This window comes from Carettochelys insculpta, chromosome 12 (genome assembly GCF_033958435.1).
Source record: "Carettochelys insculpta isolate YL-2023 chromosome 12, ASM3395843v1, whole genome shotgun sequence".
NCBI classification, from domain to species: Eukaryota; Metazoa; Chordata; order Testudines; family Carettochelyidae; genus Carettochelys; species Carettochelys insculpta.
In genome coordinates this window covers 3,782,923-3,808,564 of record NC_134148.1, presented here as the reverse complement: position 1 = coordinate 3,808,564, position 25,642 = coordinate 3,782,923, and the positions used below count along the sequence as shown (strand labels likewise).

General features: G+C 56.0%; 1 protein-coding gene across 2 annotated transcripts in view; it reads right to left on the bottom strand.

The window, feature by feature from the left end:
• Positions 1 to 666: 666 nt before the first annotated feature.
• The window catches only part of RBPMS2 (RNA binding protein, mRNA processing factor 2), a 46,179-nt gene continuing 21,203 nt past the window's right edge, over positions 667 to 25,642 (bottom strand). Inside the window, exons 2-9 of one of the 2 annotated variants that reach the window (XR_012647098.1) lie at positions 18,087 to 18,164; positions 16,276 to 16,314; positions 15,676 to 15,738; positions 14,434 to 14,584; positions 13,766 to 13,914; positions 9,951 to 10,111; positions 2,540 to 2,609; positions 667 to 1,899 (exon numbers count right to left, since the gene is read on the bottom strand). Coding sequence is in view for 1 of the 2 variants with exons in the window: in XM_075006471.1 (XP_074862572.1) it covers positions 2,547 to 2,609; positions 13,766 to 13,914; positions 14,434 to 14,584; positions 15,676 to 15,738; positions 16,276 to 16,314; positions 18,087 to 18,164 (543 nt within the window). In the remaining variant the exon portion in view is untranslated. The remainder of the gene's footprint in view (positions 1,900 to 2,539; positions 2,610 to 9,950; positions 10,112 to 13,765; positions 13,915 to 14,433; positions 14,585 to 15,675; positions 15,739 to 16,275; positions 16,315 to 18,086; positions 18,165 to 25,642) is intronic. The other variant, XM_075006471.1, reaches the window with a different exon arrangement.

Genomic DNA, 25,642 nt, shown 5'->3' with positions numbered 1-25,642 from the left:
ATGCGTGGGCACTTGCCTCCAGCTGAGCACTGCATGGGACAAGCAGCTTGGGAAGGTGTTTGATCCCCTGCAAGGCGGGAACAGGACTCTGGCCAGCTCTCCTTTTGCCCGCATGGAGGTGGCCGAGCTGACCACACGCCCTCCCAAGCCCTCGCTGCAGGCAGCTGAAGGGTGAAGGGAGCCCCTGCGGCTACAAGAACTCCAGTAGCTTTGTCTGGGGAAGGTGGGTTCACATCCCCTTGCTGGGCAGGCCTCAACCAGGGCTTGGTATTAAAAAAAGGTGCCCAACTCAAGGGCCTGGTCTCAGGCTGCCCTGACAGGGAGGCCCTCCAAGGCCTCATGGCACTTCTCGTGTGACTGACCAGCAGCTCTGAGCTTGTGGGGCACAGAAGAGACTCTCTGGAGCTTTAGAGAAGCCAGCCAAGCTGCTCCCTGGTTGAGGGTACGAACTGGCCCGAGCAGGGACTGCCCTGCCAGCGTGTGCATGTTTCCACCACCCCCCACCCCAGCCTGCCACGGCCGTGCTCTGGGACACTTCTACCTTGTGTTCCTTACCTGGGACAGGCCTGGCTCACAGCTCTACTCAGGGAAAAGGGCTTTGAAATTCCTAGTGCTCAACTGAAGAGAAAAAAAACCCCCCACAAACAGCCAGACACCCAAAAGGAGTCACAGCAGGCTCTGGGTATATATTTTTTGCATTTCATATATTATCCAGTTTCACATTCTCGTAGGATCAGCAATTCTCTAGCAACTTATTCTCAGAAGTCTTAACACAAGACAGACAGCCATGGTCGCATAGACTACGTAAGCGCTTCAATACCAAGCAATGAGAGGCTAAAATAAAAGAAACAAAAAAATTGCACAGTTTCTTTACTACGCCCGACTGAACCACTGTTACAGGAAAAAGCTTTTCTTTCAAGCTTTTAAACTAAACATTATCTTACAGGATTACAGTTTCTTGAATTGCACACGAAAAACCACACAAAAAATTCATGATGCATAAATATTTCCTTATTACACATAGTACAAAAATACTCGTACTTTTTGTTCTGAATTCCCATAAGGATAGCCGATTTGGCAACACTGAATCTCTCCAATCAGAAGGATGGGGGCAGAAGGAGGTTGATCTACAACAGCTGTAAAATCTCCAAGTCGGAGGAAAAGATAACAAACCCTGACTTAAAAAAAAAAAGAGAACAGAGAAGAAAAACCCAGTGCATTGTACATTTTTTTCAGGTCTCCTGGTCAGGGTGGAGAAGGGGAACAGGGAGGCAGCTGGGGAGGGTGAAACCAGGATAGCATGTTTAAAAGCCAAGTGTTCACAGAAGCAAGATGGGGGAAGAAAAAAAGAAAAAAAACTGCTAGATCAATAGTTAGGCCAAGACCTGTTGCTATGGTTACACAAACGCTAGAACAAACTTACACACACACACACATACACAGTTAAAGTGTTTTAAATTCATGCCAGAAAAAACATGCAGAACTGATTGTCTTTCATTTCCTTCAGCAGAGCTGCATGGAGGTTGGGGGCAAGGCAGCCTGGGTATTGCTGGGTCTTGTTTGGCACCAGTGTCTTGGCTGGGAGGTACCTGTCTGCTACCACCAGGATTAAGTCTCTCCGTCAAGGCCTCAGGGAGCCAGAGAGGAGAAACTCAGTCAGGCACTCTGCTAGGAGGGGAGGGAAGGGGAGGGGAGGCCAGGCAGAATGCAGTCCACTGAGCTGGGTTGGTAGGACCATATTCACAGTCTAAACGGGGAAGCCCACAACTCCGTACCAGGAGAAGTCTGAGGTTACTGCAGAGCATCCGCAAACCGAATGGCTTTTGAGGGATCCGCTGCTCCATCCCTGGCACAATCGCTCCATGGAGAGACAAGGGGAACAAGCCAAGAGGACACACTCTGGAACACAAGGGAAGAGTGAGCCTTAGTGTGACCTGTAAGTCACTTGCTGTGCCAGGCAGAGGGGGCACCCCCTCCCTGTGCACCACACCGCTTCCTCCCTGCTGGGGTAACTTACCTGTGCTGGAGCAAAGCCCAAGCCTCTCTGCCCAGGAGTAGCTTTTGATAAGAGGTCTGGTAAACAAGCCTTCTGGTAGGTCCCAAACGACTCGCTTCTCATGGGTTCTCCAAACCAGCGGCCCTCCTAGTGAGGGGGGCTGACATTCAGACCCTCAGGGCAACACCCCCAGGCCACCATTCATTCAGCGTTAGACCCAAGTTCCCTAGGAATGCCTTGGCTCAAGGTCAGTGCGTTCACACACACCTGCTCTCGGGGAGGGAGAGGGCCCCACAATTCCCAGGAGAAGGCAGGTTGGGGAAACCCAGCTTCTCTACTCCCTGCAGCAGCCAAGCAAGATGGAGGAGGGCTCAGTCTATTGAGAATCAGTGCCTCTCTGCCCTGATAGCTGCACAGCCAAGCACGGTGGAGATGCTTCCCTCCTGGCCCCCAGCGATACATCGGAGGTTCATGTGAGCGCCGTCATGCAAGCACCCAGATGGCAGCACCGGGCCAGGCCCACGTCCAAGCAGAGATACTTACTTGAGAACTAACAAAACTGACGAGACTTCCATCCTTGCTGGGTAGCTTCAGAGGGAGGATACCAGCGCATCTGGAAGAGAAAGTCGTTCACCACTGTGACAAACCTCTCCTGCTGAGACTGGGAGAGAGCACCCGTCATCCCCAGTCCCCTGCAGCCCTTGGGGGAGGGCAGTCTCTGACTGGGACGTTATGCATTGGAGCACCTGCTTCAAGCCTCCCATTGCAACTGCAAGCTGCTCTGTGAGCTGAAATCCAGACCCCCAGCTAGCTCAGCTGCACAAGAACCCTTAAGTCAGAAGGCCTAGATCCCATTTTATGCCTCTTGGCTTATCAGAGCCTCTTCCCCTACTTAGCACCCAAGATCTGCCTTTAGGGATGGAGCCAATGGTGAGCACAGCCAAAGATCTAGAAGATGTCTGGATGTGGACACTACTGAGTTAACCCCCCCTGCCCCAACGAGAACACCCCCCCCCGCAAAAGCCATGTACAAGCAACACCAGCTCAAGGAGGAGCTTAGAAGCGATCATCCCACAAATAGCTGCAGGTGGGACAGGCCCCCACCTTCATCCCGGTTTCAAGCACACTGAAAAAAATGAAAACTTGGTTCAAGACGCTGAGTGTAACCCACCATGGATTAGATCTGTAACGCACGAACCCTGGTAAGGGTTTCCCAAATAAACTCCCCTAGAAGGGTGAAAAAGCTTCAGACACCATTAGGGTGAAAGGCCCTTTCACATCACCCATGTCTCCCAGGGAGCTGGGGAGAACGGTGGCTCCCTCGTCCCTCACAGGGAGCCTCCAGCAGACCCCATGGGTGATCTCGTCAGAGGAGTGCACGGCAGTCACATCTGACAGCAGCGAGAGACTGGCATGGGGGGCAGAGCTCATTACGAGACTGGCTGCAGCAGCTGGCAGGGAAGAAGACACCTAAGATGCTAAGTGCCCCACCTGGCTGGGGCCCATTGGATTACAGCATCACCCGCACTCCAGCAGCGCTGCATCCCCAGGAGGATTCACGTGCCCCCCTTCAGAGAACATGGACTCAGCCTCTGCATGGGCCCAGACGCAGGCAGCTAATGCTCACATCCTGATCCTCCTCCTGGCAGCCAGCCCCAGCACGCGGGCAGAAGGGAGGGAGGACTCCCCAGCCAAGAGCAGCAACGCAGCAGCCTGATGTGCCCTATCATCCTTGCTGGTAGCGTGTGCATTTCTGAAGGGCCCAGCAGGCTACATTGCAGTGGTTCTACTGGCGATCCTGGCACAGGGCACCAGTAAGTCACTTGCTGCTGCGTCCTTGCATAGCCTGGTGCCCTCACCCCCACTGACCATGCTGGCCCAGTGTCAGCCTCACCCCTGCTGTGCGAGGCCCTGCCGCCCAGAGAGGCATGGGAGAGACAAGCAGCAGCTTGAGCAGATAGCTGGTACGAGATGGGACATTCCCCCCACCTCATTAGCACAGCTGCTCACTGGGCCCTCATGCTGCTCTCCCCTTCGCTCAGCAGGCCCCCAAACCCAGTCAGCCCATGGCTCGGTGCTGCTGGGAGGCCAGGAGTAAAATAAACCCATGCAAGATGGGAGAACAGAGTCCCAGTCAGCCACTTGCTGCTGGCCCACCAGTAGGGATAACAGGTGCATGGAGAAGCATCACCAGGACACAGGTGCTGGTGACCGAGTCCCCCCCAGGGGGCCAGATCCACAGCACAGCAGAGGGGTGCCCTGGAGCAGCCATGATCCTCACTGGCTGGTGGCAGCTAGACATTGGCCAGTGCTCCCAAAGCTTCTGCACAGCAGGGGATGCAGGACCCTGATATGGGGGGACCCTGGGGAAGGGGGACACCTAGTGACATTGCAGGAAATAGGGAAGGTCACCTCAAAGTGACTGACCCCACTGCCTTGGGCTGGCCATCTCCCAAGCCTGCCCTGCCCAGCCTCCTCCTGGGGGCTCCCTCTGTACACTACCCCAGAATCCCACCTCTGGGGCCTTCCCCAGCAGACAGTCTGTGGATAACTCCAGCCCCATGGGGGAAAGGGGGGGGCCCACAATCCTGGCCTGGGAAGAGCCATGCAAACGCACAGGCCTCTACCCCCCCAAGTGAGGTGGCCTCCTGGAGGAGGGGCTAGCAGAAGGTCCCTTACATCCAGTCCATCTCTGAAGCAGTACTGCAGGCCTTCCCCACACTGGGGGGGTGGATCTGATTTAAGCTAGAGGATTCCTCTAGTTAAATGCTTGTTCACTGGCTAGCTGCTGGCACTGCCTAGCCCTGCAAGGTGCCAGCCTCAGTGCCAAGGAGGAGTAGAGCTCAGCGCGTGGGAGCCTCTTCCAGCATGAGGCAGGTGCCCTATCATCCATTCCAAAGGGCCAGGCTGCAGCGCTCCAGGAGAGGACGTTTGCATCCAGGTGGCCTGAGCCCTTCTCCACAGGAGGAGCTCCAGGCACACGAGGCTGCCTCGGAAGTGCAGCGGTAAGTTCTTCTCTGCTCCATGCAGAGAGCCAGGGGGCAGCCTTGCTTGAAGTTTAGAGCTGTAGCCTGCCAGGTGTTCACTCAGAACTAATCCCTTGCAGCCAGTGGCTTGTGAGAAGCCTGCTAGAGCCCAGTGGTTCATACTAGTCACTGGGCTGGCTGGCCCACAAGGCATGCTAGGGGCTGCAGCAGGGAGCACCTCAGGCATGCCAGCTGGGGCTGGATGAAAGCTCTACAAGTAGGGGCTGTGCAGCTCTGGGTGCTAGGAGGGCATTGAGGGTACAGTGGTGCTGATGGGGATTTCCAGCCCAAGTGCTGGAAAGCCAGACCCCTCCATGCTGCTGCACAGACCTTCCTGAGGGCTGTTTTGAGGTCCCAGGCCTGGGACATTCCCTCTGGGGAGAGGCTGCCCATGGGCAATGAGCTGTTCCTAGAACAGACGCCTCTTTCCAAAAGGAGATTCCGAGTCGGCACGAGTCCCATGGGCACAGCCAGTGCAGGTACGCACCTGGAGTGCGGATCAGCTCATTCCTGCAGCCAAGGGCCACGAATGATGCAGGAAAATACCACTGCTGGAAGCTCCTTGTTGGAGGGATTTGCACTGGGCCAGCTGAAGGCCCCATTAGGCAGTCTGCCAGGTGATGCCTTATGCTCAGTGGGGAGCAGAAAACCTGGAGTCTCCCAGCCTGGGGCTTGGGCATTGGGGCACAGGCCTCTTCCAGGGAGGCCTGTCTTCTCCTGCTCTGGCAAGCCTGGGGAAACCTTGACTTCAGATACTGCTCCTTGGAAAAGTCAGCTGCTGTCTCTTGCTCCCAGCAGCAGGATTGAGGACTGACTTACAGCTCCAAGGTCCATGGAGTGGGGAGCAGGGTGAGCCCAACAAGTGTAATTCAGAGCCAAGCCTTCCCAGCTGGGGGATCCTGGGCTTGTCTGGCCCATCAGGGAATGGGGATGACTGGGGTTGGAGAAAGGGCTGCAAAAGCCTTGGCCCGATAACAGGACATTCTGCATTGCCGGACACCGGCAGCCTCCTTTAGAGAGGAATCACTCCTGGATATGCAACAGAAGCAGATTCGAGCTATCGCCTGGGGCCTAGCCTGGCCTGCTCTAGTTGTTCGCAGTAGCTAAAATGGCCTGAGGGTCAGAGCAAGAGATCTTAGCAATGATCAATAGCTGAGAACGAGGACCTGGACTGACAGCTGAGCCTGGGGGCTGGGACTCTACAGGACAGGAGCAGCAGAGAAATGGGAAGTTCCCCGTCCCCCGAAAAACCCTACAAGTTAACCCAGCAGGATAACAGGCTCACGGCCCTGTTAGCCTCTTACTGTCAGCTGCTGCTGAGACTCCTGTCAGGTGCACTGCTTGGGCCATGGCCCTTCCAACAAGGGCAGCCTCCATCCTGAGGAATTCACTAGCCAAGGTAACAGGTCCTGGTGGCTCTCCAGGCACCACCGGTTGCACCCAGATGCTCATTTCAAAGCCAACAGCAGCTGCAATCCGGCAGCCACTCAGACTTGGCCCCTCATCTGCACCAGGATGTTGAGCCTGAGCCAGCTAGTCCATCCCAGGCTGCAGGGCTCTCACCAGCCCAGGGAATGCAGTGGCTGGCTTGTAGAACAGCAGGGTGCCCCTTCTTCCCCTGCAATGTGCCTCCAGCCAGGGGAAGCAGCAGGGAGAAACAGGCATTCAGCATCTCTGCAGACTGCCAGCAGATCAAGCTTGTCAGACCCGAAATGAGATCTCAGGAGCAGCCACCAGGCAAGTCCTGGCCCACTAGGGTCTAGGCACATGGTGCACCAAGCTAGGGGCAAAGAACCTCACATTCAAGCCCAATCCCAACTCTCAGTCCGCAGCAGCGGGGTTCACATCAGTCACGGCCCTGCTGGGTCTGACACCTTCACTTCAAGTAGCAGCAGGACCTGGGCTCTACAACCCCATCCCTCTGCAGCTCCAGCAGTACTCACCTCTGACCACTTGCCCCAGCAGTATGGATGTATTGGCACAGCTGACACCCCGGGGGCTCTCACGCCTGCACTTCAGCCTCCAGCCCATGTGCCACAGGCCTGGTTTACAAGGCCACGTAGCCTGGGGTTTGGTTTGTTCCCATCTGGGCCACGGGGAGAGATTCCTGTTCTTTGGAACCAGCTGAGAGCCACCAACTCACACAAGGAGAGCCTCAGGCTGCTTTTACCAGCCCTAGCTTCCTTCCCCCCTCACTCACTCTGCACCGAGTTTTGTACCTCCATGATCCATCAGCGGCTGGAGACTGCTGTTCCCCCAAGCAGGTCTCAGGCTACCTACCAGTGGTTAAATGTGCCAAGAAAAGCTGGAGGTCCATCAGCCTCAGGCCTGCCCAAGCACAGCTGGGAGACTGGCTTTGCCCCTGGCCCTGAGCAACCAGCCTGGCATAGAGTGGGGTGAGTTCACAGAGCTCTGCAGTACAACTCCAGGATTGGGATTCAGCCAGGCACCTGCCATCAGCCCCTGGCCTGCTCCTTAACAAGAGGCCTGCAGCCCTGACATGCCACCAGCCCCCTGGCCTGGTACAGGCAGGAACAGGCCGGCTGCTGAGAGCCAGCCGCCACAGGCCATTCGGTCTTCACGAGAAGTGGCGAGACAATGCCAGGTGAGCCCAGCAAGAGCCCAACAGGGAGAGTTTTCAGCCAGTGCCGCCTGTGGGGCCAGGGCACTTTGGCAAGTGGAAGCCACGCAGGGATATGAGCACCACGGAAGCCAGACCTGAGCAGGGCCATGTTCCTAGGTAGAGTCAGCTCCCAGTCACTGACCAGCAGGAGGTACTGGACTCAACCTTGCACACCCAGCATGGTCCAGGGGCTGGGGTCAGGGAGAAGCATTGGCCAGAAGTGTCCAGACTTCGGCCCATGGCACGTCTCCAGCAAGGGCCTCGCTGGAAGGCACAGCCCCTGCTGCACACACCCAGGCTTGTAGCAGCCCTGGTTTTAGAGAGGCAGAAGGACCTGCCTGCCGAGACCTTCCTCCCGCCACAGCCGCCTTGGCAGGGCGCTCATGGGCCAGGCCGGTGCTCCGGAGAGGTCGCTCAAGGAGTGGTCAGACCCCACCTGCAGGCACGTGCCACCTGGGTGGGAGCCCGAAGGAGATTCTGCTAGGCCTGAGCACACAGGGAAGTCAGACCTGCCCTCCGGTAACACCAAGGCACAGGCCAGGTGGCATGCCGAGAACGCCCGAGCACCTGCCCCTCAAAGCCAGCACAGCCTCCCCCACTCCAGCCCCCCCTCTGCTGGAGAGGGCAGTGGGGCTCAGCTGCCTGCGGGAGAGCCGAGGCCCTAGATGGCCTGGGACCAGGGCATCACCAGGCCTGCGGTGCTGGAAGCTGCCCCCTCAGAATATCAAGTGCTACAGATCACCTCTGTGCTTGCAGGCCTCAGGGGAGCCCAGCGGTGGCTCACTCCCCTCCAGCTGGGGCTGTGGGGCTATTCGAGCGTCTGCTCTCCCCCAGCACCCCCCTCCACTGACAGCTACCTGCAGGCAGGCCACCAAGCGGGCCAGAGCCAGGGCCCCGCCCCCCCATGCTGCTTTCCCACCACTGGCTATGCCAGCAGATGACCAGCTGGCTCCCACCAAGCCAGGCCAGGCCGAGATGCTGGCTGGGAGAGTAACGTGGTTAGCTAGTCACTGACCTCCTCTTCCACCACCAGGCTCTGCCTTTGGTCACTGGAGAGCATCAGGCCCTGATGGCTTCGAGCATGGGGGCAGGCGCTCGCTCAGGCACATCACCCTTAGGGACGAGCGGCCCCCACACAGCACATCCCAGAGTGAGTTAGGGAGGCCTGCCGGGAGCACAACCCCTCAAGCCCTGCTTGCCATCGGTCCACAGGGAACGCCATGGCTCCTCGCTGGTCCCAGCTTCACACCAGGCTGCTCAGGCAGCTGGGCGCACAGCCACCCGGTGGGCCCCACCTGACCACACTGAGTCCCTGAGGACCAGCCTCAGGAGCATGGGATGTGCCTGGGTAAGGGCCACCACTCTGCAGCAGGAGGGGCACGAGCTGACTGGTTGCTTGCACTTCTAGATTGTCCCTAGATCCCGGCCTGAGCCCCTTCCCATAGGTCAGTTCCCAGACAAGCTGTGCCCTCAGCAGTGCCTAAGCCACAGGAGGGAAGGTCTCCTGCACCTAATGCCAGGAGAGCCCCTGAGCACCCAGGTGCTGAATCTCAGCCCTCTGCTGGAGGGGACCACCACAAGGCAGAGGTTCTGCTGCCCCCACCCAGAAACCCCCTTCAGACTTCACACCTCCCCCGGAGCACGTGGCTGGCCAGCTCGGCCAAGCGCCAGATGCTCAGCGTTGCATTTCGAGGGCTCTTCAGAGCCACCATCCTGGCCAGGGCTGGGAGGTGCCACGCCCCAGGCAGGAGCCAGCTTCCTTTGCAGTAACTGAGGAGGAAAGGTGAAGGTTAGACCTGACAGGTGGGGCTGGGGCTGTCCCCCGAGAAAGGCTGGAAGGAAGTGCCTGACAGGTGCTGCTCTCAAAACGTGCACAGTAGAGAATATAGTTGTGCGCTTCCATCGTCACATCACTCGCCTCCCCCACCATGTGACCGGAGTGAGACGGTGTCGCCAATGGCTGCCGCGTGGGGTGGCTGGGGAAAACCTCCACCTCCTTGGATGCCAAGTGGCGGGTTTTGCCCCGCCCCTGCCGCCACAGTTCCAGGAGGTCCCTTTCCCCAGTGCCAGCCGGGACCAAGTCAATGCGGGCTGGCTGGGGAGAGGTTCAGCATAAGATGGTGCCATGCGGTGGTGCCACGTTGGAGATGTGGGTTAGAAAGAACGCCTGGCATCTCGTCCCCCAGGCGCCGGTGGGTGGGTAGCGTGAGGCCCATGCACTGATTGCCATGGAGAGATGGGCTACAGAGATGGGCAGAAGCTCGCAAGTCCCGCTGTGCGCCCTGGAGAAGAGGCGTTGCCTTACCAGTCCTTCCCGACGTGGGGGCCCCCATCATGCTTAGGCATGACTCTGCAGCACAGCCACTCCACTAACCGCATTTAGTCAGTCATCACTAGGGGGTCCCATGTCCAGGGACAGCTCTGAGCTTCGGGGCTAGCCTGCGCTGGCATCGTGGCTGGCGTTCACTGGGGACATCAAAGGAGGGGGTTGAGAGGGAGGGAAGGCAGATGGGGGATCATTTATGCAAGTGACCGGCCTCTGGGGGATATCTCTGGAGGAGGACTGCAACCAGCAGCCCCAGACAGACAATCGGAGGGTCACCTAATTGTGGTGTGGCAGATGCTAGTCCATGGCAGGAGGGGAAGCAGAGAGTCAATAAGCTGATTACCGAAAGCTTCAGGCTGAGAGTTAAGGGACTGAGACCAGCCTGGTGCCAGCCCTTACCGTGGGCACATGCACCAAGCCTGTGGTGCAACCTCAGCTGGTGCCATTCCATTGAGACACCCTTGAGTTACAGCCCAGGAAGCAGCCAGTGCCTGCATCACCAGGGAGACAGGTCCCCTGCCAGACAAGAGCCACAATGTCTCAGGCCTGGCTTCCCTTGGGGTAGTTGCCCCATTGGTTAAGGGGTCAATGGGAGGTTCAGGCCAAGAGCTCAAGTTACAGGCATTTCCAGCAGGCTATGGAACAGCTAGAGACCAGGATGGGAGCCAGGCCCCACACTGCAGGGGAACATCCAGGCACACCAGCCCAGTTTCCTGGAGGGAGGAAGCAGCTGTTAGGAGCTGTACTGCAACATGCAAGCAAGTGCTGCAAGGACAGTGCCACCTCCAGCCCGTGGAGACTGAACTAGGCCCAGGCTCTCAGTATGCCTAGAAACAAGACAGGGTTTGACAGCCTCTGGGTTGGCCAAAGATTGTCCACAATTAGAGAGTGGCTCCAGGGGCTGCTCTTCCACCCCACCCTGCAGCAGCAGCAGGCTCCCGCCTCGAGCTGCTGGCCCCTCAGAGCAGCCGTAGCCACGTAACATTTAACTCCATAAAGGAGTATGGGTCCCACGTCCATTGCGTGGGAATGGCTGGAGGACCTGCCAGCGGCAGATTGCAGTATGGACACAGGCTGGGTAGTGACAGTTCAGGAGGGAATATCCTTCCCAAACTACTGTAATGAGGGGCAAATCAGACCCCAGCCCATCATACCTGCCTGGCTACTGGCATGTGGACAGTGCTACAGATGTCCAGGGATGGACAAGCTAACCTCTCACCGCCCCAGCTGCATGGGGTGGGACAGGCTGTACCCCAATGAGGGCCCCATCTGCCCGACAATGGAGTAGTACTGCCTAGAGCAGGTCTCCGCATAGGCCTTGGTGCTAGTCATGCCAACACCTGCCCAGCCAGCTAGGAGGAACCCCAGACATCCCAGCCCAGCTGAAGCGGAACCTACTGAAACTTGCAGGGCAACTCACGACTTGGAGCGGACCTTGAAGCAAGAGGCAGAGATGCCTCAAGTCCGAGGGAAGTATAGGGCAGGCTTCCCCTGAGGGTCAGCTTCTGGGTGTTCTTCCCTTCCACAGCCATTCTTGACCCAATTACAGCTTGGTCAGCCATCCCAGACCACATGCAGGATCCCAGGTGGGTCCATGCACCTCTGATACACGAGAGCTGTATGGGAACCTACCAACCCAGATTGGTGGGGCAGGAGCGAGTGGCAGCTGTCCCACACAGCACATTGACCTCCCCCTTACGCAGGGGGGAGCCAAACCATTGGCCAGAAGAGGCCCAGGCAGGCAGAGACAGTCCTGCACCAAAGCCTCACAAGCCAGGTGGTCAGAACTACACGACAACCACCAGAACCAACTGTGAGCCCTTCCTGCACTTCCACCAAACCCAGACACCCGTGTGCACCGACCCAGCTCCGGCTTCCCAGTACTGCTGGTACTTGGTCCTGGGGCCTTACCCTGGAGGTGGGGTGGTGCTCCCAGCCCTACTTCCACATAGGATAGTGGACATGCATGGGTCCCACAAGGCCATTTGTGGAGGGCATGGCTCTAGCCACCAAACCTTCCTGCTTCTGCCACCCACAACGATGCCATGCTAGGTGTGTGAGCAGTTCCAGGCTGGGTCCCAGAGTAGAGTTCAAAGCTTATTTAAAGCTAGTGAGTTCTTCCTCTGACCCCACAGGCAGGACCACCCCCGGGGGGGCTGAGAGGCCTGGAACACTCCCCTGCCCAGTGGGGCTGGGGCAATCCCCTGCCATAGGGGCTCCCCCTCACCAATGAGGCAAGGGATTACAGGGGCCAGAGCAGCAGGGCTCCCCTACACCATTCAGGCAGTGGAAGCTGGAGTAGCCTGCTCCCCCACCCTGCCGGGCCTCATTTCTCCATGGCCCCAGGGCTTCTGCTTCCATGGCCAGCGCACATCCCTTCATGCCCCTGCAGTGAAGCCATGTGCAGGGGCCTGGGGAGGGCAGCCTGCATCAGGCTACCAGATTGCTCCAGCTCCCACATGGTCGGGGGAACCCTGCTACTGCAGCCCCAGGTCCTCCCAGCCCAGGCCCAAGCTGACAAGCCCCAATTTGTCCTGAGGATGCAAAGGCTCTGCCCACAGGGCATCACTAGAGGAGACGCTGCCAAAGCTTCTGTAGGTTTGGATTTTGTTTTCAAGAGCTGCTCTCCCTAGGTGGGGAAATCCCTCACAGGCCTGGGGACCACATCAGCTGCCTTGTATTTTGCCCTCAGGACCACAGTGAGCCTCTGGTGCCATTTGCAGACAGTGATCTTGGAACCCCTTGGTTCCCCTGCCCCCATGGGGGAAGACAGACACGGCCCTTTTATCAGCACGGATGTAAGAGCTCAGTAGCTGAAAGCTGGTAGTAACAGACCTACCCACTTTGGAAGGGCCAGAGCCGCCAGCAGGCATCAGCCGGGGAAACTTCACCACTGCAGCGAGTGTGAACCTCGTCCTAGCCTGGCTCCTATGGGCTCTAAAGCTTCTGCCTCAGTTTTCCTCCAGACCCACCCTGGTGCAGCAGGAGCTTTCAAGCACTGCCCCTCAAGCTAGCACACAAGAGTTGGTGGTGGTCTCAGGTTAGGCAACTGACCCCCATCTATAGCACAGCTAGGCAAAGAGTCGATTCAAACCCAGCCAGCGTGTAACCCAGGCACCTGCTGTGCTTCGGCTGCAGCCTTAGAGGGAAGCCAGCTGGCTTTCAGTTTGTGCAACAACGGCTCCTGCATTAACGCACCTGAGGGCCCAGGTTCAGTTCTGGCCCCCCGTGGTTACATACACACACGTCTCCGACTCGTTTGGATGGGGAGAATTTTGAGAAGCACTGTTCAGAACAAAGCAGGATGCTTTGGAGGCCCTACTTCATACCCCTCTGGGCAGTTCACAGCTGCCTAGCCATGTACTCCCCCTGGCCTGTGTCAGAGGTGGAACCCCATCCCAAGTGCAAGACAGAGCTCAGCCTTGGCTAGAGTCATGACCAGCTGCTCTAGCTCACCCCTCTGCTGCAGTTTCCTGCGGGCAGCCCTGCAGAGCAGTGTCCCGCTGGCAGGCCAGCCAAGTCCCAAGGGCAGGCTTTCCCCACTGGTGGCAGCCAAGCAGCAGCAGAAGTGCCTGGGCTTTGGTTGCATACAAGGCAGGGACCTCCTGCTGCTTGTAACTCAGTAGCCTGTGCTCTATTCAGGGCCCCCAGCACAGGAATGTGTGCCACTGCTCAGCAGGTGGGCAAGGCACGAAGCCATCGGCCCAACCAATCACAGGGAGATGGGGAGCAGGCAAGGCCCCAAGTTAATGGTTCTCCAGGCGGCCAGGCAGGCTCCCAGTGGCACAACTCACCTGAGCGTGAAGGGCGGCAGCAGCAGCGGCAGCAGCTGGGTACGTGAACGCAGCATGGGGGATGGCAGGGGTTAGCTCTGTGGTGTAGAGTGGATAGGGAGCCCAGGCCTCTGGAGATGCCGGGATCAGAGCTGCTCCAGTCAGGTCGTCTAGGAACAGCAGCGACAGCGTTTGAGACATGCACCGGTACAGCGAGCTCAGCTCTGCCTCCACGGAGATCAGATCTAACCAGACAGAGCGCCTCTGCGGAGCTGCTCCTGTCTCCGTGCCCTGAATTGCTCCCTGCAACCCACTGCCCCATGGGGCTCAGCCACCAGGCATTAGGATGCATGCGCACAGGGGTTTAACGCAGTGACCCCAGCTCCTCTCCTATGACAAACCACCAGCATGGTGGCCCAGACAGCAGCATGCTGTGCTATCTGCACCCAGGTGACCCTAGTTGGCTAGGGCAGCTGACAGCACAGACCACAGGCAGGCCCAGCAGCATCCATGGGAGTCCCCCATCTCTGGATCGTCCCAACAGCCAGGCTGTGGCTGTGCTGGTGGCATGTCCGAGATCAGACCCCTCGGCACAGCCACATTGACAGCAGGGAGGGAAGCAGCTCCACCACCCAGTCCTGCTTCCCGGCAGCATCCCCCCAGCCCCAAGCACCTGGGGGGCTACTCACAGGGATCCCGTGCAATGAAGTGCGCGCCCAGGGCGGGGTGGATGTTGGTGGGGTTCGGTGTGGCCATCAGCTTGCTCTTGGCCATTTTGGTGTTGGCTTTGGCAAACTCCAGCCGCAAGGTCTGAGGGTTCTCCGGGTCAAAACGGATGCCCTGCAGGAAGCAATGCAGCATCTTGCACCGAATCCACTTCCACCCCCGAGGAGATGTTTCCCCAGCCTGGGATTAAGGCTCATCATGCAGAGCACAGCTTGGGGCAGCTATGGAACAGCCACACCGGTGTCCGCCTGTTGGCAAGGGGCCTGGCTACACTCCTGTTACCACTGGGTCAGGGACACACGATGCTGCAAGCTTCCTGCAGAGAAGATGGGTGCATGGGCCCAAATCTAGCCCCAGGCAGCAGCCACTCAGCTCAGCCCACTCTCTGGTGTGAGATCAAAGAGGTGCTCCTCAACATGGAATAGCCTGACTTGTCACCTTACCAACTGGCTTATTAGATGGCTTGGGGGACAGATGCGGTGTAATGGGGGCATATGACTGGACAGGCGTCCATCTCCCAACTGGGGCCATGGTCCCCGGTAGGGATGTTCAAGTTTAACCAGCAAGGGCTGGAGCAGGTCTGTTCCCCGCCCTGGTCCCCCCCGCCGCAATCTGCTGCAGTTAGGTTGCTCCAGCCCCATGGGCTGCTGCAGGCAGGGACTGCAGTGGCCATGCTTGGGCATCAGTAGCCCCTTAGCCCCAGCAGGGCCCCAGGCAGAGCACCTCCCCTCTTTAATTGGTTAATGGGTTAAATGCCAGAGTTAACCCAGGAATGGTTACAAAAATCAGACAGGTCTGTGAAGACCATTTGCCTCTGAGTGCCAGAAAGCCCCTAGTCTTCAGCAGCCAGGCGGGGTGGAGAAGATAGAAAGTTCGCAGCACTACTTCACTACCACCAACAGGCGATTGCTTTGGCCAGCCTAACTGGCGTCACATCAGCCCAGCTGGTCACCTGGGCCTGGAGGTATTCTGGGCAGACACTGACATTGCCTCAGCTGTCACAGCAATTATCCCCCTGCCCAACCCCAGGTTCTGGTGACCTGGGCATGCCATGGCCGTGGTGCGGAGACCTCCCCAAGCTGCCAACAAGCCATGCAGGCCTTTTGCTTGCCACCTTGTCAGCTGTGAGGCGAGAGTGACAGACCCACGCGATAGGGCTACTTGGCCTCCAGGGCAGCAGCACGAGGCCCCAGCTGGGCACTTACATTTAAGGCATTCTTTGCTGCTTCAGCACCAGCTCGGCTATCGAAGGTAACAAAACCGACCGGCTGGCAAAGAAAACAAGGGTTAGGTCCGAGCATCCCCCAGCAAGGCAGCCCCAGCCTGGCAAAGCCCACAGCACTCTGGATGAGGGGCCAGGGTAGTTGCTCTAACCCACAACTGGGGCCCTTGTGAAGGCTTCCCACTGGGCCTCCATCCCCACCCTCCCACTAGGTGCTCCCTCTGCCCTGCCCAGGGCTGATGGCCCATTAGGCCAGTCAGCACCAGACACTGCAGGGTTCTTTCAACCCTGTGGCGGCATCCAACGGCAGCACTAACTGGTCTGAGCTTGGGGACCTCCCCAGGGCCAGTTGCAGATGGGACTTGCAGGCTTGCTGCTGCCCAGCCATGCAGAGGAAGCTGGGAAGACCTTTGGGAAAGCTGAACCAAAGGCTGGAGTGCAGGGACTGAGGAGTGCACTCAGGTTACCCGAGGCTGCAGTTCAGCCTGCAGGGACCCTCCCCAGCCCCATCCTGGGACCTAATCCCTACCCTCCCAGAAGCCTTGGATCAAATGCTATGTCTGAGGGGGGCAGGGTGAGTTACCTGTTTTGATGTTAGTTTGATCAGCGACCCTTCATAGCCCTGGAGAGAGAGAAAAGCCAGGAAGTTACTGACTACAGGGAAGCATCCCAGCAACATGACCAACTCCAGGAAGCCCACAGGAATTTGTGGGGTGATCCAGCTAGGTCAGCTGAGTGATGGTCCTGCCCCTCCCCTCCTCACCCAGCCTCTCTGCGTGCTGGGCAGAGCCCATGAGTGTAGCACAAGCAGCATCCCCCAGAACGCTCACAGCAGGCGTTCGCTCTGGAGACGGGACTGTGGCAGCATCTGATGCTACGCTGATTCCCAGACTGCTCAGGATGCTGGGGCCCTGGAGGAAGCCAGCACTTGTGGGAAGGAGCGGGGAGGTGCAGATCTCCCTAGCAAGCATTTGTGGTCATTCAGTGCATTAAGCTGCCTAGTCCTTACTGAGCAGCCCCAGGGATGGCGCTGGACAGAAGATGCCCACACCAGAACTCCTCCCAGCTGTTATCCTGGTTCAGGTATGGGCCTGTCCAGGCCCTGCCTCCTGGTCCTGCTGCCTCCAGAGATGCAGCTCTGCCTAACCTAAGCAGGTGTTTCCAGCCTTCTCCTCTAGAGAGCCATAAGTTTCAAGTGGAAGCCTGGGATACCCCACCCCCTTGGGGGTCTCAGGCACACTCTGCCAGCCGCCAGGGATCCATGGGCTGAAGGCCACTGGCTTAGGCTAAGCAGCCCACAGGTCAGGGTGAAGCCTTGTCCAGCGTCTGCTCGTTATCTGGCTTCCTGGCCCAGACACCCCTGGACTGCCCAGGAGGGATGGCCAGCCAGGCCATCACTTGGCACAGTGCAAGGAGATAAGGCTCTCCAGCCTCAAAGGGTCACTAACAGCACCAGCAGCACCCTGAGCAAGCCCACACATGGCTACAGCAGCCTGGCAGCATATTGCCAGTGCCCAGCATGGGGCAAGGCTCTGCGTTCCTGTTGGTCTTTTAGCCATCCCTGTGCTGAAGATGTCGCTAGGTGCGCTGAGGCACGTGCAGTGTGAACGAAACACCTTGCTGCAGGCGCTCGCTACCCAGGAAGTCTCTGGGTGACTGCACAAAAGTGCTCAGCTCACAGAAACGCTGGCATGGGCTAGCCCAGGGGTTGCATGGTCTCAGCCCGGGGGGGGGGGGGGGGGGGGGAAGAAGAGTCCATGCCAGGGCAGTGAGGGGTATGGCCTCCCCTTGGCCCCAAAGGGGCCTGTACTCCAGGTGCACTTGATGGGATGTTGCTAGAGTAGCTGCTCAGCTGCTCCCCAGCCACAGAATCAGAGGGACTCCAACTCCCACCCTCGGACAGGTCATTTTGCCCCTTGGCACATTGCTAGAGAGATGGGGGGCCCTCGGCTTCTGCTTAGAGCTGTGAACTGCAGCCAGAGCTGTGCCGACACCCTGCTCCCTGGCAGGCCCAGTGTGGCTTGCTCCCCAGGGGCTTGCAGCACATGACCTGGAGATGCAGCCGGAGGGGCACCTTCTGGGCCACCAGCAAGCTCCACTCCCCCACTGACCCAGGATTCACAGTCGGTAGCACTGGGACAGGGAACAGCCGCTGCTCCCTACTTGAGGACTCTGCTCCTGAACTGCCCCCGGGATCAGGAGCCTTGCAGTTGCCAGATTACTGAGCAGGACGACCTGCTGCTTGGCTGGGGTGAAGCCACCTCCCTTTGCTCTACCCATTAGAGCAAGACCCTCCTCTGACAGGCACTCCCTCCAGCACAGGGTGGCCAGCGCACCCCAGAGTGACACCAGTGAGGCGGTGGTCCAGGTTCAGTTGCTTTTGTGCCTACCCACCTTGAACGGTCGGAAGAGCAGGTAGAGCTCTCTGGGTTTGATGTCCACAGGAAGGCCGCTGACGAAGAGCGTCCGTACCTAGGAGAGAGGGGCCCATGCTGAGAACTGGCAGGTAGAGGCTGGAGTAAAAGGTACACCCCACCCCCCCCTCCATTCCAGGACTTCCCCAGGTTCCTGGGAGGTCCAGGACTGTCACACTGCTTCCTACATGGCTGCTGGGGGGCCTAGCTAGACTTGTCATTCAAGCCATTAACCCCCCTCTAGAGGCAGCAGCTCCTCCTTCCCAGTGCCCTCCACCCAGCTGTGCATTGGGCCAGCATCTCATGTATCATCGTGCCCATGCTCAAAACGGAGCAGCATGCGCTCCTGGGGCTCTGCCCAGGACACTAGTGCAGGGCCCGAGACATTGCTCAGGCATTTGGGTTGTTTTGACTCAAGGAGACCTCGCTGGGCATGTAGTGGGGTGGGCCCTGCAGCTGTGCACTAGCCAGGAGTCCACCCATCTCCTTGCTGTCAGACAGCCCTGGGAAGTTCTGCTGGGGCAGGAAATTAGACCCACGCTGTCCTCATCACCAGGCTAGCAACACAGGACAAGTTAGCCTGAGCTCAGAGTGCTCAGCCAGTTCCAGAACAAAGCAGCAGCCCAGCTTTGCCGTTGACCCTTCCCAGCAGCCTCCCTCACGAGGCCTGGCCACCACATTTCCTGTCGCACTTCTGTTTTCCTTTGTGCTGTCTCCCAGGTGGCCTGTTTCTGCCATGCACGTACCCAGGAGCGCATCCCTGGCATGCACACGCGCACACACACACGCTTCGGCAATTTAAGACTTTACCAGAGTCAGTCCCTCTGGGCTTGTTTTCCCCCAGATACACCACAGGGAGTTCAGTGCTAATCCGAAGTGAAGGGCCCAGAACCAGCCCTGCTGGGACAGTTGTATCTGAATCCTGGGGAGCCCTGCCCAGGTGAGGGCTGGAGAGTCAAATGGCAGCAAGACAGACAATGGAGACTCCACATGTGACCCTGAAAGCCCCAGTGGTGATGGCAGAGTCCCCTGGTAGCTGCTACAACAGCTTGAGCCAGGGACTCACTCCATCCTGCACAGGCACCTGCCTTTGGGCCAGCCCAGAGGCCCCTAGGCAGGCTCCAGCAGGGCTGGGTTCAGCCTCCAGGGGGCCCCAGGATATTAGATTTTGTAGGGCCCCACAATAAGCACCTTTCCTACTTTAAAACAAAGCCAGCTGCGTCAGAGACTAGCCCTGTACTAAACTTGCCTCCTCATTAGCAGAGCAGTTCTGGGGTTATGTTTCAGTCTTAACACTGTAAACGCTGGTCGAGCTGAAGCAGCGACTCCCTGCCTTAGAGCAGCACTCGGTTAGTTTCTCTGGGAGAGAGTGTTCAGCTCCAGGCTGGGGTGCTAGCCCAGAGCAGCGCGTTGAGGTGCAGCTTGGGGGAGGATTCTGCCCTGGTGATGCACAGGTGGAGGCTCTGGGTCAGGAGACACCTCAGGGGCTTCCAGACAGCAGCAGAGCAGGGCTCAGGCAGGCTGCCTGAATGCCATGGCCTCCTGCTGCTCCTGGATGTGGCCAGTGGCTGGCTGCACACCTGGGGGGGTGGGAGGAAGGGGAAGAACAGCACCTTGCCATATGCTGCTCAGGCCCACAAGTATTGTGGGAGTGGTGCCAGGGTGGAGGCAAGGGGAAGCAGCATCCCCCCTGCCTCCCAAGGGCTGGCCACTGCTGAGAGCACCGTGGAGCCATAGCAGGCAGGGCTTAGTTTTATAGGCCCAGGCTTATTTTTGTGGCCCAGGCTTGCAGCCCCAGGGCTCAGGGCATGCACCCACCCTGCCACCAATAGTTTAGAGCACTGTGTGCTGGTCTATCCCCTGCAGGAAGGGCACAAGGCGCAGGAGCAGGCAGCCCCACTTCAGAGTGCCGTAAGCAACTGTGGGAAGCCCAGACCTCAGCAAGGTGCGCTTGCCCAAGTCTTGCTTACTTCCTGCTCAGGAGTCACCACAGCATATATGGAATGCCTCTCAGCTCCCACTCTGCCTGCAAGGTGGTCCAGGCACTACACAAGTCAGCTAGAGCCTGTGGAAAACAGCCAGCAATGAGTCCTGCGGCACCCTGAAGTCTAAGATTTATTGAGTATCAGTTTGTGGGCAAAGCCACTTTGTCAGATGCCTGGAGAGGAAGTTGGAGGGAATGGGCATAAGAATGGCCACACTGGGTCAGACCAAAGGTCCACCTAGCCCCGTATCCTGTCTGCCGACAGTAGCCAATGCCAGGTGCCCCAGAGGAGGTGAACCGAAGACAATGATCAAGCAATTTGTCTCCTGCCATCCATCTTCCACATTCAACAAAAGGCTAGGCACCATACCTTACCCCTGGCTAGCAGCCATCTATGGACCTAACCTCCAAATATTTATCAAGCTCTTTTTTAAACTCTGTTAGGCTACGTCTACACGTGAAGCCTACATCGAAATAGCTTATTTCGATGTAGCAACATCGAAATAGGCTATTTCGATGAATAACGTCTACACGTCCTCCAGGGCTGGCAATGTCGATGTTCAACTTCGACGTTGCGCGGCACCACATCGAAATAGGCGCAGCGAGGGAACGTCTACACGCCAAAGTAGCACACATCGAAATAAGGGTGCCAGGCACAGCTGCAGACAGGGTCACAGGGCGGACTCAACAGCAAGCCGCTCCCTCAAAGGGCCCCTCCCAGACACAGTTGCACTATACAACACAAAATACAGAGCCTACAACTGGTTGCAGACCCTGTGCCTGCAGCATGGATCCCCAGCTGCCGCAGCAGCAGCCAGAAGCCCTGGGCTAAGGGCTGCTGCCCACAGTGACCATAGAGCCCCGCAGGGGCTGGAGAGAGAGCATCTCTCAACCCCCCAGCTGATGGCCGCCATGGAGGACCCAGCAATTTCGACGTTGCGGGACGCGGATCGTCTACACGGTCCCTACTTCAACGCTGAACGTCGAAGTAGGGCGCTATTCCGATCCCCTCATGAGGTTAGCGACTTCGATGTCTCGCCGCCTAACGTCGAAGTTAGCTTCGAAATAGCGCCCGACGCGTGTAGCCGCGACGGGCGCTATTTCGAAGCTAGTGCTGCTACTTTGAAGTAGCGTGCACGTGTAGACACAGCTTGAGAGTCCTGGCCTTCATAGCATCCTCTGGCAAAGAGTTCCACAGGTTGACTGTGTCCTGTGTGAAGAAAAATTTTAGTTTTGAACCTACTACCCATTAATTTCATTTGGTGTCTTCTAGTTCTTATATTATGGGAACAAGTAAATAACTTTTCAATATTCACTTTTTCCACACCATTCATGATTTTATATACCTTATCATATTGCCCCTCAGTCTCCTCTTTTCTAGACTGAAAAGTCCCATTCTCTCTAGCCTCTCCTCATATGGGAGGCATTCCAAACCCTTTATCATTTTAGGTGCCTTTTTCTGAACTTTTTCTAATACCAATATATATCTTTTTTCAGGTGAGGAGACCACATCTGCACGCAGTACTCAAGATGTGGGCATACCATAGCTTTATACAGGGGAAGTAAGATATTCTTAGTCTTATTTTCTATCCCTTTCTTAATTATTCCTAACATCCTATTTGCTTTACTGACTGCCGCTGCACACTGCATGGATGTTTTCAGAGAACTATCCACTATAATTCCAAGATCCCTTTCCTGATCTGTTGTAGCTAAGTTTGCCCCCATCATATTGTATGTATAATTGGGGTTATTTTCCCCCCCACTCCCCCATGTGCATTACCTTACACTTACCCACATGAAATTTCATTTGCCATTTTGCTGCCCACTCACTCAGTTTGCTGAGATCTTTTTGAAGTTCTTCAGTCCGCTTTGGTTGTGACTATCCTGAACAGTTTGGTGTCATCTGCAAACTTTGCCACCTCACTGCTTACCCCTTTCTCTAGATCATTGAGAAATAAGTAGAACAAGATTGGTCCCAGGACTGACCCTTGGGGAACCCTGCTAGTCACCCCCTCTGGTCCTACACTTGAAAAGGAACTCCCGTTGATAGGACAGCATATGACATCCCTGCCTCCAATTTCTACTCAGTGCAGCAGACAAAGGGTTTCTCACCCACAAAAGCTTATGCTCCAATCCATCCTGGTCTTTAAGGTGACACAGGACTTTGTGGATGCAGACTAAGTGTGGCTGCCCCTCAGAGCCTGCTAGATCCTGAACTTTTAGTGCAGAGAGGTTTCCTGCAGCCCCAGGCATGAATGAGGCAGCAAGACATTGCTGTCAAAGAACAGCCAGTTTGTTGCAGCAGTTTCCACTCTGCTTGTAGCCTTGGTCAATGGTGCTCAACCTCATCTGCACAAAGGTTGTGGACCCAATTTTCAGATTAGGAGATCTTCAACTCCATATTGCAGGCAATGTCAAAGGGCCAGTGTCACAAAACAGAGGGCTGGAAGGGACCTTGAAGTCAGCAAGTCCAGTGCTCCAGGAGTAACCTTAGGCCATCCCTGATGGGCATTTGTCCTTCAAAGCTTCCAGTGGCTCCAGGACTTCCTTTGGAAGTTTGCTTCAGCATTCAGCTACCCTAGTGGCCGGAAAGCTTTTCCTAATATCTAACCTAAAGTCCTCTCTTGCTGTAGATTAAGCCCATTGCTTCTTGTCCACACAGTCCAGTGAAAGGAGGGCAAGTGATCCATCATTATCCTTAGTGTATTGGAAGACTAAAAGTACACCCAGTCTCACCCCCACCCCCCCAGAAAAAGCCACCACCACAAACATGCCCAGTTTCTCCACACCCCCTTTTACTCTTGGTTAGATTTTCCAAAACTATCATTCTGCTTCTCTTGGACTCCTCAACTTGTCCACATCCTTCCTGAAGTGTAAACCAAAATTGGACAGTACTGCAGCTAGGGGTCTAACTCCATTCCTCCCCCCGCCATCCCAAGTAGGGCAACCACCTCCTGTTAACATACCCTGAAGGACCACAGGTTGGCTACCATTGTTGTAGGGTAATCTACTGGTGGGTAGAGAGACATTTTGCTGATGTTGACTGGCCATTCCTGCCCAACAGAAGCTGCAGGATATTCCATTACATTGTGGTTGTTCAATCCCCAGTTGCTTCATCCCCCTGTTGCGCCCCCACCACATACCCCTTAAGTTTCAATTGCACATTTGAGGTTTTTCTTGAAGTACTTCTACCAGTCTTCAATTTGCATCTGGTTGAATTCAGACCCATCTTAAGATGGGCCTTTACAAACTTGACAAAATTGAAAAGCTCTCCAGACTGGGTGCAGTCTCTTCCACATGCAAGATCAGAAGCAGGAGATTCTCCACTTTATTTAAATCCTTAATGACAGTGTTGGAGTGCTGGACCCAGGACTGATCCTGCAGAAGCCCACTAGCTACACCCTCCAAATCTGATAGCAACCCATTGGTAACTGAGTAGTCCCACAAAATTGCTAATAAAAACTATTCAAGATGGTTAAGTCCAAAGCAGACTGCAAAGAGTTCCAAAGGGATTGGACAGAACAGTGACTGGGCAACACAAGGGCAGATGCCTTATTGACATTGAAATTCAGAGTAATGCATGTAGCAAAATACAAAACTGATTGGCTATAAGTTATCAGTGGAGGCCAGATAAAAGGAATCTTAGTTATTGTGGAGAACTGTGCAGCTAGTTTGTCAGACATTGAGCAGACAGAATATTGGTATGCAATAGAGAAAACATTTTGCCTACATATAGATCCATGATGCACCCACATATCAAATACTATGTGCAAGTCTCAAAAAGGGGGTGATAAAAAGGTAGAGAAGGGCACCAGAAGTTAGGTGCACTAACATCCCATAGGAGGTCATACAGAGATGATCAGCTCTCAAACCGAGACGACCTAAGGGGGAAAGATGCGATTACCACCCCACCCCAAGTCTGTCAGGAGTAAAGGTGTTACAAGGGAGGTGGGAGAAAAAAAAAAAAAAAAAAAAAAAAATTGTTCTTGGTCATTTCTTGTCCTCTCTTAAATGGGCTTGAACTGCAGCAAGAGAGGTTTAGGTTGGACACTAGGATAAACTTCTTGTCAGGGCAGTTAAATAGTGAAATAGAGTGCCTAGGGAGGTTGTAGAATGTCATTGTCTAACAGGCTCTTCAACTCTCCAGCAACCTGTTAGGGATGCTCGAGATTGTGCTTGGTCCCATCATGTATGCAGCGGACCACACGACCTCCTAAGGTTCTTTCCAGGTCTACGAGTCTATGGGGCGTCTCAGTAACAAAGAACATTCCATTTTTAATCTTGTCACTTAAAGACCACTGACAAAAATCTGTAGAACCATCCCAGCTTGAGGTGTCTGTTCTAAAACCTGCTCTAAAAAACAGGAGAATTCACCAGGATCAGAGGACATTCACTCAAGAGTTCTGCAATTTCATGTTTGAGGTCTTTCAGAGCTACAAACTGTTGTTTGTAACCCACCATTTAAATCCATTTCTGTACCAGATGACTGGAGGAGAACTGGAGTCCAATAGGTTGAACCTCTCTAGTCCAGCTCCCTCAGGACTGACCAGTGCCCAAATCGCCAGACCACAGGCGGTCAATATTGTCCAGCAGTATTACCAACCAGTATTATTGCATACTACACTCAGAGCTAAAGAGCCAGGACTGGTGGCTGTGAGTTAGGGTGACTCAGTCCTGGTTTTGGTGGGACGGCCCATATTTCGAGCACCAGAAAGGCATCCCAACTTACTGTAAGAAAGGGGCTGATTGCCCTGTATTTGGCCCCTGCTGACGGGCAGGCGCAGCTGCTGGCTGGAGAACATGTAGTCATGTGCTCTCTGGCCACAGAGGGAGTCAGCCAGGGGCCCAGCAGAGAGAGTAGCTGCCTCTTCCTTCCCTGGCTCCCCTACATCTTGGGGGGAACCAGGAGAAGCACTAAAGCAGCTGCCACTTTTCCAGATTCTGAGGTGCAGGGAAGCTGAGAGCTCACCCTGGGGGGCTGCTGCCTGGTTCCCAGCTCCAAGGCATAAGGAAGCCAGGAGGTGCACCGGAGTGGCTGCTGCTTTCTTCCTGGTGGCCCAACATGTGGGGCAGCCTGGGAGCTACCTCCCCACCCCATGTATTTGGGATAGGAGATGGTCACCCTCCTGCGAACAAACATCATGGGACCACAGCAAACTTGGCCACACCCATAGTCAGTGTGATTTTAGTTAGCTGGATATCCACTTAACTACAGCTGTCACTGGACAAGAGAGCACTGCTTTAGAGTGTCTAGAAGTTAATACAGGTTGAGCAAGATGCTCCAGCAGTGATCCTGGTAATTTCAGGCTAGTAAAAATAACTTCAGAACTTGGCAAATTGGTGAAACTATAGTAAAGAGAATTGAGAGGCGCTTAAATGTACATAATTTGTCAGGGGAAGAGTCAACATGGTTTAAGGAGAAAAATATCACGCTTCACCGTCTACTAGAATTATTTGGAGGGGGTCAACAAGCATGTTGACAAAAGGGGAAATCCAGAGGACATCATGTCCCTAGAGACATTGTTGTCTTGCTGTAAGTCCATGGAATGCCC